The sequence below is a fragment of the Dreissena polymorpha genome, chromosome 1, assembly GCF_020536995.1.
Source record: "Dreissena polymorpha isolate Duluth1 chromosome 1, UMN_Dpol_1.0, whole genome shotgun sequence".
In the NCBI taxonomy this organism is placed as follows: Eukaryota; Metazoa; Mollusca; class Bivalvia; order Myida; family Dreissenidae; genus Dreissena; species Dreissena polymorpha.
In genome coordinates this window covers 178,979,072-178,993,498 of record NC_068355.1, presented here as the reverse complement: position 1 = coordinate 178,993,498, position 14,427 = coordinate 178,979,072, and the positions used below count along the sequence as shown (strand labels likewise).

General features: G+C 38.7%; 1 protein-coding gene across 15 annotated transcripts in view; it reads right to left on the bottom strand.

Annotated features, from left to right (window-relative positions):
* Positions 1 to 14,427, bottom strand: part of LOC127863353 (golgin subfamily A member 4-like) — a 61,682-nt gene that overhangs the window by 32,046 nt on the left and 15,209 nt on the right. For 13 of the 15 annotated variants that reach the window (XM_052402803.1, XM_052402869.1, XM_052402814.1 and 10 more), the window contains exons 4-12: positions 12,465 to 12,534; positions 10,938 to 11,093; positions 10,030 to 10,200; positions 8,633 to 8,773; positions 7,303 to 7,401; positions 5,153 to 5,282; positions 3,055 to 3,215; positions 1,715 to 1,804; positions 1,015 to 1,092 (exon numbers count right to left, since the gene is read on the bottom strand). In XM_052402803.1, coding sequence (XP_052258763.1) covers positions 1,015 to 1,092; positions 1,715 to 1,804; positions 3,055 to 3,215; positions 5,153 to 5,282; positions 7,303 to 7,401; positions 8,633 to 8,773; positions 10,030 to 10,200; positions 10,938 to 11,093; positions 12,465 to 12,534 — 1,096 coding nt within the window. Of the gene's footprint in view, positions 1 to 1,014; positions 1,093 to 1,714; positions 1,805 to 3,054; positions 3,216 to 5,152; positions 5,283 to 6,616; positions 6,629 to 6,763; positions 6,780 to 7,302; positions 7,402 to 8,632; positions 8,774 to 10,029; positions 10,201 to 10,937; positions 11,094 to 12,464; positions 12,535 to 14,427 lie in introns of those variants that run through there. The other 2 variants (XM_052402911.1, XM_052402919.1) reach the window with 2 other exon arrangements.

Below are 14,427 nucleotides of genomic sequence, written 5' to 3'. Positions count from 1 at the left end.
TATTTCAGGGCAAGATGAGCTCTTTGATTTACAGGTAGCCTAGGTATTGATAATTCTCAGCCAGTTCTTGTTCCAGTCATTAATTCACAATTTTAAATGTTTTAAATGATTGATTGTTACTGTTAATTGTTTATTGAAAACTGGAAGATGAGTCATTTTATTTTAACACTCCTGCCGTTCAGTCTGATGGCACACTCTTTTAGCTCTGGTTTTGAAATCCTGGAATAGTCTACCCTTTCTCATAATAATATGTGTATGCATTATAATAAACAACGGGTAACTAAACACAAAATAATAAAAAAATAAATAAAAAAATAATAGAATCTAAATATAATTATAAACATTGACATCGAGCGCCTATGGACGCTATTTGTTTTGATGAGACAGAATCGCCGCGGTGTTTTGCGACGTCTGCTTCTGAGGTTTTCACCACCTCCACTATCAAATCATGAATAACACTTTTGACAATATCTCTTCCCGATGGTTCGGACCGCGAAACACACTTCAATATACTCGGCGCGCACGTCGTTGCTGAACTTTTACTAACCCGGCCGCGCTTAGCAGCCGACATTTTTCACGCTGTATTTACCGGAAGCAACTTGTTTATATAGACACCGGCCGAAACGGTGTCAACTATTACGGCCGCACTAAAATTACTTCGAAACCGGTTTAAGGCAGGAGTTGGCCGCTTCAGTAGTCGGAACAAAGAGTAGATCGATGTTTATAAACTTGCATTTATGTCGGCAATAATAACGCGGTACGAAAGGAAACAGTATAATAAAAACGATCATGAATTGATTGAAATTCGTTTTTCCTCCTTCGTAATCGTTTTCTGTACGATCGGTTTTTATTTCAATTCGTTTTCTGCCAAATACAAATCGTAATAACGATAAAACGATCCTTATCTGTAGCCCTGGTTCCAGTAAAGGTGAAGTACAACAAAATGAAATAATTAAGAGGGGACTTTTGTTATTTCTGGTAATTTCCCCACCCCACTATAAGTCTTCCTTATACCAGTCTCTCATATTCCTCCTTCTGTCTGTCGGCCTCAGCTTGCATCTGTTGGACCAGCGTCTCCAACTCTCTGCTCTCCTGTAAGAAATTTTGTTCACTCACTCAATTTTATTATATTTTCAAAGTGGGATAACTCCATTCTTATTCAACTGATTTTCTGTTTCTTTCAGTTTTGTACCTGTTATGCCATTCACTTCAAATTGTTATAAAACATCAATAGGATATTGCTCATGTAAAACCTGCAGAGGTCTTATAGAGGAGTAATCCCACGGGGGAGGAGTAATCCCACGGGGAAAAAATATGCTGAGTCAACCAATGAGCATAACAGGGAGATAAACATCTTAACATCAATTTAAGGGAGATAAACATCTTAACATCAGTTTAAGGGAGATAAACATCTTAACATCAATTTAACGGAGATAAACATCTTAACATCAATTTAAGGGAGATAAACATCTTAACATCAATTTAAGTAAAATTAATACTATGTGAATTTGACAAGATTTATTTCTAAAAATTTTTTTACTTCACATACTAAGTCTACTGATGTAAATAAAACAGTTTTCATTTGAGGTGATTTCCGTACTAAATTTGTCATTTTGTTGCTAGATACCTGTGAACTATGATGACAGTCTTTCAATTTTTATTCAACCACTCAAAGGGGTGGAGTACATTATACTCTGTCCATACAAGTACATACCTGAAGTGTGCGGTTGTGCTGTTTGTTCATCTGTCTGAAATCTTCCTCACTGTGTGCAAGTCTCGCTTGCAGTTGGGCCACCTCTTGTTCCTACACAAATATATAATATCTGTCAGTGTAAATTTGATGTGATAGCATATCTTCAAAGTTTCTTTGACTTTAATTCCATATGGAATATTAAGTTTCAATGTTGATTGAAATTGTAAAAAGCAGCGGTTAGTTTCAAACCATCAAAATAAACAGTTTATAGCTACTTGAGTGTGCATCCAGGCTCTTGCATACAATTTTTTATTGAGCCGTGTTTTGGAATATCAGGGCTTAATACATGTGCACATGCTTTAAGTGTCATCCTAGATAAGTCTGTGCAGTTTGCACAGGCTAGATAGGGATGACAACTTCTGCTTTATGGATAATTCAGGCTTAAAAGACGTCTCATCTTTATAAAACTCCAGTTAAGGCAGACTGAAAAGGCTTATCTGGGAAGACACTTTACTCACATGCATTAAACCCCGTTCTCCCAGAAGGGACACTTTACTCACATGCATTAAACCCCGTTCTCCCAGAAGGGACACTTTACTCACATGCATTAAACCCCATTCTCCTAGAAGGGACACTTTACTCACATGCATTAAACCCCATTCTCCCAGAAGGGACACTTTACTCACATGCATTAAACCCCGTTCTCCCAGAAGGAACACTTTACTCACATGCATTAAACCCCGTTCTCCCAGAAGGGACACTTTACTCACATGCATTAAACCCCGTTCTCTCAGAAGGGACACTTACCTCACACGCATAAAACCCCGTTCTCCCAGAAGGGACACTTAACTCACATGCATTAAACCCCGTTCTCCCAGAAGGGACACTTAACTCACATGCATTAAACCCCGTTCTCCCAGAAGGAACACTTTACTCACATGCATTAAACCCCGTTCTCCCAGAAGAGACACTTTACTCACATGCATTAAACCCCGTTCTCCCAGAAGAGACACTTTACTCACATGCATTAAACCCCGTTCTCCCAGAAGGGACACTTTACTCACATGCATTAAACCCCGTTCTCTCAGAAGAGACACTTACCTCACATGCATAAAACCCCGTTCTCCCAGAAGGGACACTTAACTCACATGCATTAAACCCCGTTCTCCCAGAAGGGACACTTAACTCACATGCATTAAGCCCCGTTCTCCCAGAAGGGACACTTTACTCACATGCATTAAACCCCGTTTTCCCAGAAGGGACACTTTACTCACATGCATTAAACACTGTTCTCCCAGAAGGAGGCTGAGATATTTACCAGATTCACCTTGTCACATGCATTAAACCCTAAACCTATTTACCAGATTCACTGTGTCACTGCCCTGTTTCTGCAGGTTCTCATTCTCCTTGTTCATCTTTGTTTCATACTCCTTCAGTCTGGACTCCAGATCAGCAATAGCCTCTGACTTCTCCGCTTTCAAACGCTTGATGATTTCACGGGATTTCTCCAACTGATCTGTTGCTGAGAAAAACATAGCCAACATGTAATATAGTAAGTTATTTTAACGAAACATACGGTCAGCAATAGAAAAATAAAAATTTGACACATTTGCCCATGGCAGGTGGATCTATGACTGACCAATTTAATGATGTGGTAGTCCGTCCCAGAAACATTTAACAAAAAAAGATTGAAACAGTTTTCATGCAAATAATTAGTGTTTGCTGATTGGTAAATTTGTAATTTTTCCTCATTTGGTAAAGTTCCTTTTACTGATACTTTCTAAATAAGGAAAAACAGTACTGATTTAAGATGGAATTGCACAAAATTTATACCTCACAAATTTTCTCATTTATATGGGTGGAGCGGTAAAATTGTATTGGTCTTAAATGATAATAGGAGCCTCACTGTGGTAAAACTGGGCTTACTTCATGTGCTTTAAGTGTTGTCCCAGATTAGCCTGTGCAGTATGCAGAGGCTTAAAAGAGAGAAATCTCTCCTGTCTAAACAGGATTTTGATGAGAAGAGACTTCCTTTAAACATAACATATCATTAAAGCAGACAGTGTCGCCCCTGATCAGCCTGTGCATGAAACTTTACACACATGCATTCAGACTAAGTTTTCCAGAATGACGCTCATATCAGACTTAGTTTTCCAGAATGAGGCACATATCAGACTTAGTTTTCCAGAATGACGCTCATATCAGACTTAGTTTTCCAGAATGACCCTCATACAAGACCTAGTTTTCCAGAAAAACATGCATATAGGACTTAGTTTTCCAGAATAACGCGCATATAAGACTTAGTTTTCCAGAATAACGCGCACATAAGACTTAGTTTTCCGGAATAACGCGCATATAAGACTTATTTTTCCAGAATGAGGCCCATATAAGATCTAGTTTTCCAAAATAATGCACATATAAGACTATGTTTTCCAAAATAACACGCACATAAGACTTAGTTTTCCAGAATAACGCGCATATAAGACTAAGAATTCCAGAATGACGCTTATATAAGACCTAGTTTTCCAAAATAACGCGCATATAAAACATAGTTTTCCAGAATAACCCGCATATAAGACTTAGTTTTCCAGAATGACGCTCATATAAGACCTAGTTTTCCAGAATAAGGCACATATAAGACTTAGTTTTCCAGAATAACGTGCACATAAGACTTAGTTTTCTAGAATAACACGCATATAAGACTAAGAATTCCAGAATGACGCTCATATAAGACCTAGTTTTCCAGAATAACGCGCATATACAAACTTAGTTTTCCAGAATAACACGCATATAAGACTTAGTTTTCCAGAATAACGCGCATATAAGACTTAGTTTTCCAGACTGACGCTCATATGACTTAGTTTTCCAGAATGACGCTCATATAAGATTTAGTTTTCCAGAATAACGTGCATATAAGACTTAGTTTTCCAGAATAACGCGCATATAAGACTCTGGATTGCTTTCCCTAAATGCTAATGACACTCATATAAGACTTAGTTTTCCAGAATGACGCGCATATAAAACTTAGTTTTCCAGAATAACACGCATATAAGACTTAGTTTTCCAGAATAACGCGCATATAAGACTCTGGATTACTTTCCCTAAATGCTAATGACGCTCATATAAGACTTAGTTTTCCAGAATGACGCTCATATAAGACCTAGTTTTCCAGAATAACGCGCATATAAAACTTAGTTTTCCAGAATAACACGCATATAAGACTTAGTTTTCCAGAATGATGCTCATATAAGACCTAGCTTTCCAGAATAACGCGCATAAAAGACTTAGTTTTCCAGAATAACGCCCATATAAGACTTAGTTCTCCAGAATGAGACTCAAATAAGACTTAGTTTCCAGAATAACGCAAATATAAGACTTAGTTCTCCAGAATGACCCTCATATAAGACTCGGGCATGCTTTCCCTAAATGCTAATTTCAATGAAGGTATACTGCACTTACAAGCTTTCTCCAGCTTTTCTATGCGCTCCTTCAGCTGCGTATTCTCCTGACCAAGTGTCTGTGCCTGTGACCTCGACCTTGAGATTTCTCCATCCTTCCTCTCCATCTCTTCATGAACTTGCTGCTTCACCTGCCAATCAGAAAATGGACACATCTTTTTTTACCATAACACTTTTCCACAAAGATACGTAATTTTACGCATTTGTAGTCCCTCAGAAACTTTGATTTAATTAAAGACCTTTTTTTTTACTAGATTCAAGTTTTAAAGGCTTCAATTCCAACCCTTAGATACTGATGAGCAGCAAACCGGATAAAAACTGAACAGACTGCGAGTTACTTCTTCCTAGATACAAACAAGGCTACCTTTGTTAATGCACCAATTGTTGTTCTGTAAAATCATTTATCATACCACTGCATTGCTATCTGCCTGATATAATGTTGCATGATATATGGTCAAAAGGAAGTTCTTATATCAGTCATGTGTGGAGGATGGTCATATTACTAGGAATCAAATATAAAGAAATCTTTTTTAGTAAAATCGAATCAGATTCAACAAAACAAGCAATTTGATAGAAAGATGTAACATATTTTAAACAAAAAATGCAACACTAACAGCAAAAAACATTTTTTACAAATATTAAGCGCGCATGCTCACAACGTCATTATTAACACATCAAACGACAAAAGTCATATTCTTTCCCACTAAAACTGCAGCTTTATAGCGATTTTGTATTATTTCTTTACATTGGGGATTAAGAGGTACGATAAACAGAAAAACAGGTTACTGCCTGATCTTTTTTAATATATATCAGGCTCGGCACGAATAAAATAACGACTCGGCATGCCTCGCCATTATATTATTCTAATCCTTGCATGATATATTACAAAAAGATCAGGCAGTAACCTGTTATTCTCTATATATTTTTGTCTGCATGAAATGTCATGGTTTTTCAAATAGTAACTTTTTCAAGAACATGTCACTTTATGGATTACAAATGTATTGATTTTGGAGAAAATAAAGAATTTGCTTTGATCATTTTACGATGTGTTTGTGTTGACCTCGTGGATCAGCCAACCCATAAAATCACCAACAATTAATGTCCCTCAAATATAAATGATTTTACAGTAATAAATTGGTACATTACTTATGGCACTCTTTACCAATGTAGAAGTGGGTTTCAAGAAATCTTGTTTACATGAATTTAACGTGTCAAAGAAAGTCATTTTCACAAAATTTCATGACAACAATTTTCCAGTTACATTCAAGTAATAGCAGATGAACCCTCAATGAGATTATGAAGAAATTGTTAATGCATCAGCATGAATTGTACCCATTGATTGATTTTTTCTCCAAAATCTAGCCCTTTTTGAGACAGATAAGTCTATTGATGTTCCATATCACACTGGATGCATACCTCTGCAATAGCTATCTGTCTGTCTGTCTTTAACTGTTCTATCACAAACCTCTGCGATAGCTATCTGTATGTATGTTTCTAACTGTTCTATCACATACCTCTGCAATAGCTATCTGTGTGTCTGTCTCTAACTGTTCTATCACATACCTCTGTGATAGCTATCTGTCTGTCTGTCTCTAACTGTTCTATCACATACCTCTGCGATAGCTATCTGTCTGTGTGTCTCTAACTGTTCTATCACATACCTCTGTGATAGCTATCTGTCTGTCGGTCTCTAACTGTTCTATCACATACCTCTGCAATAGCTATCTGTCTGTGTGTCTCTAACTGTTCTATCACATACCTCTGCAATAGCTATCTGTGTGTCTGTCTCTAACTGTTCTATCACATACCTCTGCAATAGCTACTTGTCTGTCGGTCTCTAACTGTTCTATCACATACCTCTGCAATAGCTATCTGTCTGTGTGTCTCTAACTGTTCTATCACATACCTCTGCAATAGCTATCTGTGTGTCTGTCTCTAACTGTTCTATCAAATACCTCTGTGATAGCTATCTGTCTGTCGGTCTCTAACTGTTCTATCACATACCTCTGCAATAGCTATCTGTCTGTGTGTCTCTAACTGTTATATCACATACCTCTGCAATAGCTATCTGTGTGTCTGTCTCTAACTGTTCTATCACATACCTCTGCAATAGCTACTTGTCTGTCGGTCTCTAACTGTTCTATCACATACCTCTGCGATAGCTATCTGTCTGTCTGTCTCTAACTGTTCTATCACCTCTCGGGCCTGACGTATCTGTTGCTGTAACTTACTCACTGTCTCCGGGGAACTCTGTATAGGACAAAAGCAAATGAACTGAGTGCATGTGCGTGTAAGTGATGAAATTAAGACTTGGGTTATTGTGTTGAAGATGAAATTAAGACATGGCTTGTAGTGTGGGAGTTGAAACAAGACTATTGTCAAGCAATATAAGTCCCCTACCGGCTCCACCATTGTCAGAAATTCCACCATTTTCAGATTTTTTTATACATATTTGTTGCCATAGCAACCAGAATTTTTGACGTAGGAACAAAATGAAATGACGTGTATAATGTCCATATTGCCATATCCATGTTTCAAGTTTCATGAAAAAAAAAAAAGAACTTTAAAAGTTATCGCAGGTTCCAGAAAACCACCATTTAAGCAGTATTTCTAGTCTATTTGTTGCCATAGCAACCAGAATTTTTGACGTAGGAACAAAATGAAATGACGTACATAATGTCCATATTGACATCTATCCATGTTCCAAGTTTTATGAAAAAATAATAAGAACTTTTTAAGTTATCGCAGGATTCAGAAAAGTGTGCCAGACAGACAGACTGACTGACTGACAGACGGAGGGCAGACCATAAGTCCCCTCCGGTGAAACCGGTAGGGGACTAATTAAGACATGGCTTGATGTGTGGGAGATGAAATTAAGACATGGCTTGTTGTGTGGGAGTTGAAATTAAGACATGGCTTGATGTGTTGAAGATGAAATTAAGACATGGCTTGTTGTGTGGGAGATGAAATTAAGACATGGCTTGTTGTGTGGGAGTTGAAAATAAGACATGGCTTGATGTGTTGAAGATGAAATTAAGACATGGCTTGTTGTGTGGGAGATGAAATTAAGACATGGCTGTAGTTTAGGAGTTGAAATTAAGACATGGTTTGATGTGTGGGAGATGAAATGAGACATGGCTTGTTGTGTGGGAGATGAAATCAAGACATGGCTTGTTGTGTGGGAGATGAAATTAAGACATGGCTTGTAATGTGGGAGATGAAATTAAGACATGGCTTGTTGTATGGGAGATGAAACTAAGACATTGCTTGTTGTGTGGGAGATGGAATTAAGACATGGCTTATTGTGTGGGTATGAAATTCAGACATGACTTGTTGTGTTCAGAAATAGTCACTGCATAGGGTTATATGAGACAACATTTTATGCTAATGAATTAAGCTTGTTTTTGGACACTTTACGCTCATAACCAAGATTGGTTTTAACAGAACATGGCTCGATAATAATGTTGATCTATACAATTACCTGCAGTTTTTCAAACTGGACTTGCAGCTCACTCAACTCCTGGTCCACACGTGCTTTATCTGTCAGCATGGCCGCCTGTTTCTCCTTGCTGGATTTTATGATCTCCTTGCAGCGTTGCAACAACCCCTCCTGGTGTTTTACCTAAAAAGAGAAAACAAATGAGTTGTGATCTAGGAAAATATGGCTTAATGCATTTGCATAGTTTGTCCATGATAACATTTTTTAAAGGATATCTAGTTTGTGCAGAAGATTTCGTACCTGATCCGCCTACGCAATCTGAACAGGCTTAACTGGAATGACACTTTACGAACATGCATTAAGCCCAATTTTCCCGCAGTGTGGTTCCAATAGTTTGCAAATTGAATAAAAACTATTTTATATTACCAAATTGAGACACATATTTTGAGCTCCTTGTTTATGAATATTTAATAAATACTGAATAAATATGTTTTATTATCCCACGCCATAGGCGGAGGGATATTGTTTTGGCGTTGTCCGTCCATCTTTCCGTCCGTCCGGAGCCATATCTTGGAAGTGCTTTGGCGGATTTTATTAAACTTCGTATGAGTATATATATGGATAATAGGATGATGCACGCCAAATGGCATTGTAAAACCATCTGATAATAACAGAGTTATGGCCCTTGTATCTTGAAAAAATGCTTCTTTGAGTGTCAAATATAACACTTTTGTGTCCAGAAGCATATTAGCGGGGGATATCAATTCAACGAATTTGCTTGTTTTAGATAATATGATGGTATATTAGTTGTAAAACATATCCCTTTGATTTATCTTGATATTACTCAAAACAAAACAATTTTAACAATACACTTTAAATTACTTTAAATTAAAGTTGTGACTTTAAGATGGTTACTACAAGGAAAAGAACAGGGGCATGGTACCAGGCACAAGAAAACAAACAGGGGCACGGTACCAGGCACAAGAAAACAAACAGGGGCACGGTACCAGGCACAAGAACAGGGGCACAGTACCAGGCACAAGAAAACAGCACTAACAGGGGCACGGTACCAGGCACAAGAAAACAAACAGGGGCACGGTACCAGGCACAAGAAAACAAACATGGGCACAGTACCAGGCACAATAAAACAAACAGGGGCACAGTACCAGGCACAAGAAAACAAACAGGGACACGGTACCAGGCACAAGAAAACAAGGCTTGTGCTTTTTGTTTTCTAAGCCTAGCATGATAAACCTGATCTATAATCAACACTAACCTATTATTCTCTATGACCAGCATAGCTTCTTATCAGTATCTTAGGTTTGGATATGAAACCATTAAAACTTGCATATAGCAAGAGAGTAGTTAATTTTTTAGACCTTTTAGGGACTACAAACCCTTCCAAAGTGCGCATCCGAGTGGTAAAGGGTCAAAATCACCTTTTCTTGCAATGCTGCCAGTTCAGCCTGCTGCGAGGGCATTGCTTCTAACTGCTGTTGTTGTTGCTGCTGTTGTTGTTGTTGTTGTTGTTGCAGCTGCTGGGCCCTTGCTGCCTGGATTCTATCCTGAAGTTCTGGTGGGATGTCTTTTCCCTCTTTCAGGAGTGCCACCTGTCACAGACAGAACAGTAATGTTCTGGGAAAACTGGGCTTAATGCATGTGTTTTCTGGGAAAACTGGGCTTAATGCATGTGTGTTCTGTGAAAACTGGGCTTAATGCATGTGTGTTCTGTGAAAACTGGGCTTAATGCATGTGTGTTCTGTGAAAACTGGGCTTAATGCATGTGTGTTCTGGGAAAACTGGGCTTAATGCATGTGTGTGTAAAGTGTCGTCCAAGATTAGATTGTGGAGAACGCACAGGGGCTCATCAGAGACAGCACTTTTTGTCTCAACTGGATTTGGGATTTGTTCGTTTTGTAGAGACTTCCTTAAAACGAACAAGTTCATAAAAGTGCAAAGGGTTGTTACTGACAGTCTGTACAGGCTAATCTGGGATGACACTTTAAACACATGTATGAAACCCCATTTTCCCAGAGACTATTTCAAATTTTGAATTGTCAATGATGCACATTCAATAGAATCCCTTTGCAGTCGCTGAATTTGCAACAACAGACCTTAGACCTGTTTCTGGAGAACTGTCATGAATCTCTTCCTCAACAGACAAAAGCGTTCACAAAAGCTATGAAAAAAACAGTTGTATCCTTTTAGAGTTGCTATATTGAATCTCAAATTCGTCTACCTGTTCTGAACAAATGCTTTAAAATTTACCTCACCTGTTTCTGTTGGACTGCTTTCTAAACTTTATCTCACTTGTTTCTAAAGAACCACTTTCTAAAATGTGTCTCACCTGTTTTTGAAGGACTGTTATAAACTCTCCTTTCTCCTCTATGACAAGGTTATAGTTCTCCTCAAGGTCTCTCTTGGCCTGCTGGTCCAGGGCAATCTGCTCTTTCAGCTCCGAGATACGACGGAAAGCCCGGTCTTGAGTTTGGGTCAACGTCGACTGAAATGACAGAGCATTAAAGTCATTGTGGGGTAGTGGTTAGGGTGTCCCATTAGTGACTGAAAGGTCATGGAATTGATCCTTTCATTTAGATCTAACCCAAAGACACCAAGTACTGGTTCTACCCAAGACAAAGACTTGCGAGCATTTCAATTAACCTTCAGCTTTAGATGCAATTGAGCATAAATAAGTAGGTTTAAACTAAACTAAACTAAATGTCACAGCCCTCTATAATTTTTGCTAGGTAAGAGTAAATTTAAGTTCATGGAGCAAGATATCGATAAGCAAATAAGCCTTCTAGTCTGGCATAGTTTAGTTTTTAAGCTTTGAGATACGACGAAAAGCCGAGTTAATGTTTCCTGAAATGTCACAGCATTCTATAACAAAGCATTGTTCTCTTAAAACTGGGCTTTATGCAAATGCGTTAAGAGTCCTCCCAGATTAGCCTAGGCAGTACTCACAAGCTTATCAGGAACAAGGCTTTCAGCCTAGATTAGATTTTTGGATAGAAAAGACTTCCTTCAAAAAGAAAAATTCTATAAAATCACAAAGTGTTGCCGCTGATTAGCCTGTGTGGAGTGCGCAGGCTTATCTGGGACCTGTGTGGAGTGCACAGGCTTATCTGGGACCTGTGTGGAGTGTGCAGGCTTATATGGGACCTGTGTGGAGTGCACAGGCTTATCTGGGACCTGTGTGGAGTGCACAGGCTTATCTGTGTGAAGAGCACAGGCTTATCTGTGTGGAGTGCACAGGCTTATCTGTGTGGAGTGCGCAGGCTTATCTGTGTGGAGTGTGCAGGCTTATACGGGACCTGTGTGGAGTGCACGGGCTTATCTGTGTGGAGTGCACGGGCTTATCTGTGTGGAGTGCACAGGCTTATCTGTGTGGAGTGCACAGGCTTATCTGGGTGGAGTGCACAGGCTTATCTTGTGGAGTGCACAGGCTTATCTGTGTGGAGTGCGCAGGCTTATATGGGACCTGTGTGGAGTGCACGGGCTTATCTGTGTGGAGTGCACGGGCTTATCTGTGTGGAGTGCACAGGCTTATCTGTGTGGAGTGCACAGGCTTATCTGTGTGGAGTGCACAGGCTTATCTTGTGGAGTGCACAGGCTTATCTGTGTGGAGTGCGCAGGCTTATATGGGACCTGTGTGGAGTGCACAGGCTTATCTGTGTGGAGTGCGCAGGCTTATCTGTGTGGAGTGCACAGGCTTATCTGTGTGGAGTGCACAGGCTTATCTGTGTGGAGTGCACAGGCTTATCTAGGACGACACTTTATGCACACATGCATTTAACCTGTTTTCCCAGAGTACGGCTAAAAGGTAAGACTTGTTACACACCTTGTAAAAAACTTAACTTCATCACGTGCGTACCTTGAACTTGTCTCGTTCTTGTACCATGTCTTTGTATACGGCCACCAGGTCCATGAACTTGGATTTGTACCTGAAATATGTCAAGACGCTCTACAACAAGACAGTCAAAATTAAAATATGACAGGAAAGTATCAATTATAAATACAACAAGACACTATACATTAAAAATACCAGAATAAAGTCTTCAGTGAAAATAATGAAAGTTAACCACCACTAAAACCTTTTTTGTGCAAACATTGAATATTGTCGCAAAATAGTGAAACAAAAATGAATACTTGGTTTCTAAATATCTCCAACAAGAAAGAGATTCTGCAGTCAGATCATAGTCTGCCCCTGTGATTGCTGAAATATGAGTTGCTCTCAGGAAAAAAGGGTTTAATGCATGCTCTAACGTCATACCGGACTGCACAGGCTAATCAGTGACAACACATTTTTAGCCTCATGTATACTGGATTTTCATTCAGAAGACAGGGCCCTCAATCTATTCAATCTGCCGCCGAAATTCGGCGGCAGTCCCCCACCGGAAAAGGATACTTTTTTCACCTTTTGGGGGGAAAAATTCCCCCTAAAAAAAAAAAAAAATTTTTTTTTTTTTTTTAATACAAAGATGTGTCTCATGATTATTAAATCTCAAATCTTTTTCAATTTAATCTTTGCAAACATACTAAATTATGAAAAATGCAATGAATATGGTGCAAAAATGTACAAATGTAATAATGAGAGAGTAAGTAAAAAAATCCCCCAAAAAGGGAAACGCGGGGAAAATTCTTCCTCCTAAGGGCTGCAGACCCCTTCCCCAAAGTAGTGTGAGGGCGCTGGAAGAGACTTGCAGACTTGACTGCAGAGGCTTGTCTGGGACAACAATTTACCAATATGCATTAAACCCTGTTTTCCCAAATCGCTGTTCAAATAAATGCTTAGAAATATTGTTATCATTATCTTGGTAGTGAAAGGTAGAAATTCACCCCCACTTTCTTTATATACCTAATGGATTGCCTGAAGTAAAATAATAATTCTAACAAATGCTGTTCATATATACTGGGAACAATGGAATGAACATGTAAAGGTCATGCAATCATGTCGCAAAAGCCCTATACTCTGTGCAATTATGAACAATACCAAACTCCAGAAACATCAACAGAGGTCCTTCATTTGAGGCAAGTTGCAAATAATTGCCTTAAAAGTCCTTTATTTGAAATGAGTTGAAAAAACCTTATCAAAATTCTAAAATCCTAGACTTTTCATGTCCGTGAAAGTCATCTTTTTAAAAAAACAAGAAATTTCATAAAGTCCAATATAATAGAAGAGTGCTCTAGGAAAACAGGGCTTAATGCATGTGTGAGAACTTTTATCTCAGATTAGCCTGTGCAGTCCCCACAGGCTTATCAGGGATGACACTTTCCACGTTTAAGTGTTTTTTTCATTTAAAGGAAGTCCCTTCTAAAGGAAAATCAAGTCTAGGCCAAAAGTGTCCTCCCTGATAAGCCTGTGTGGACTGCACACGCTAATCTGCGACGACACTTTACGCACATGAATTAAGAACGTTTATTCAAGAACAAGGCTTGAATGCTTGAATGCATCACCATATGTGTCGCGTTCTGAAAAAACTGGGCATAATGCATGTGAGTAAAGTGTTGTCCCAGATAAGCCAGTGCAGTCCGCACAGGCTAATCATGGACGACATTTTCCGCCTAAATTGGATTTTTACTAAGAAGAGACTTCATTTAAACGTAAAAATGTCATAAAAGCGGAAAGTGTCATCCCTGATTAGCATGTGTGGATTGCACAGGCTAATCTGAGACGACACCTTACGCACATGCATTATGCCCAGTTTTCTCATAACACAACTGATATATATATCCACACACTATCCAATTTGTATAAAATTTCTTATTACAATTGAAAGTCTGCTTCTCCCTTTACCACTTTGACGCATTTGTAATCACTTAGAAAGTTAAATTTA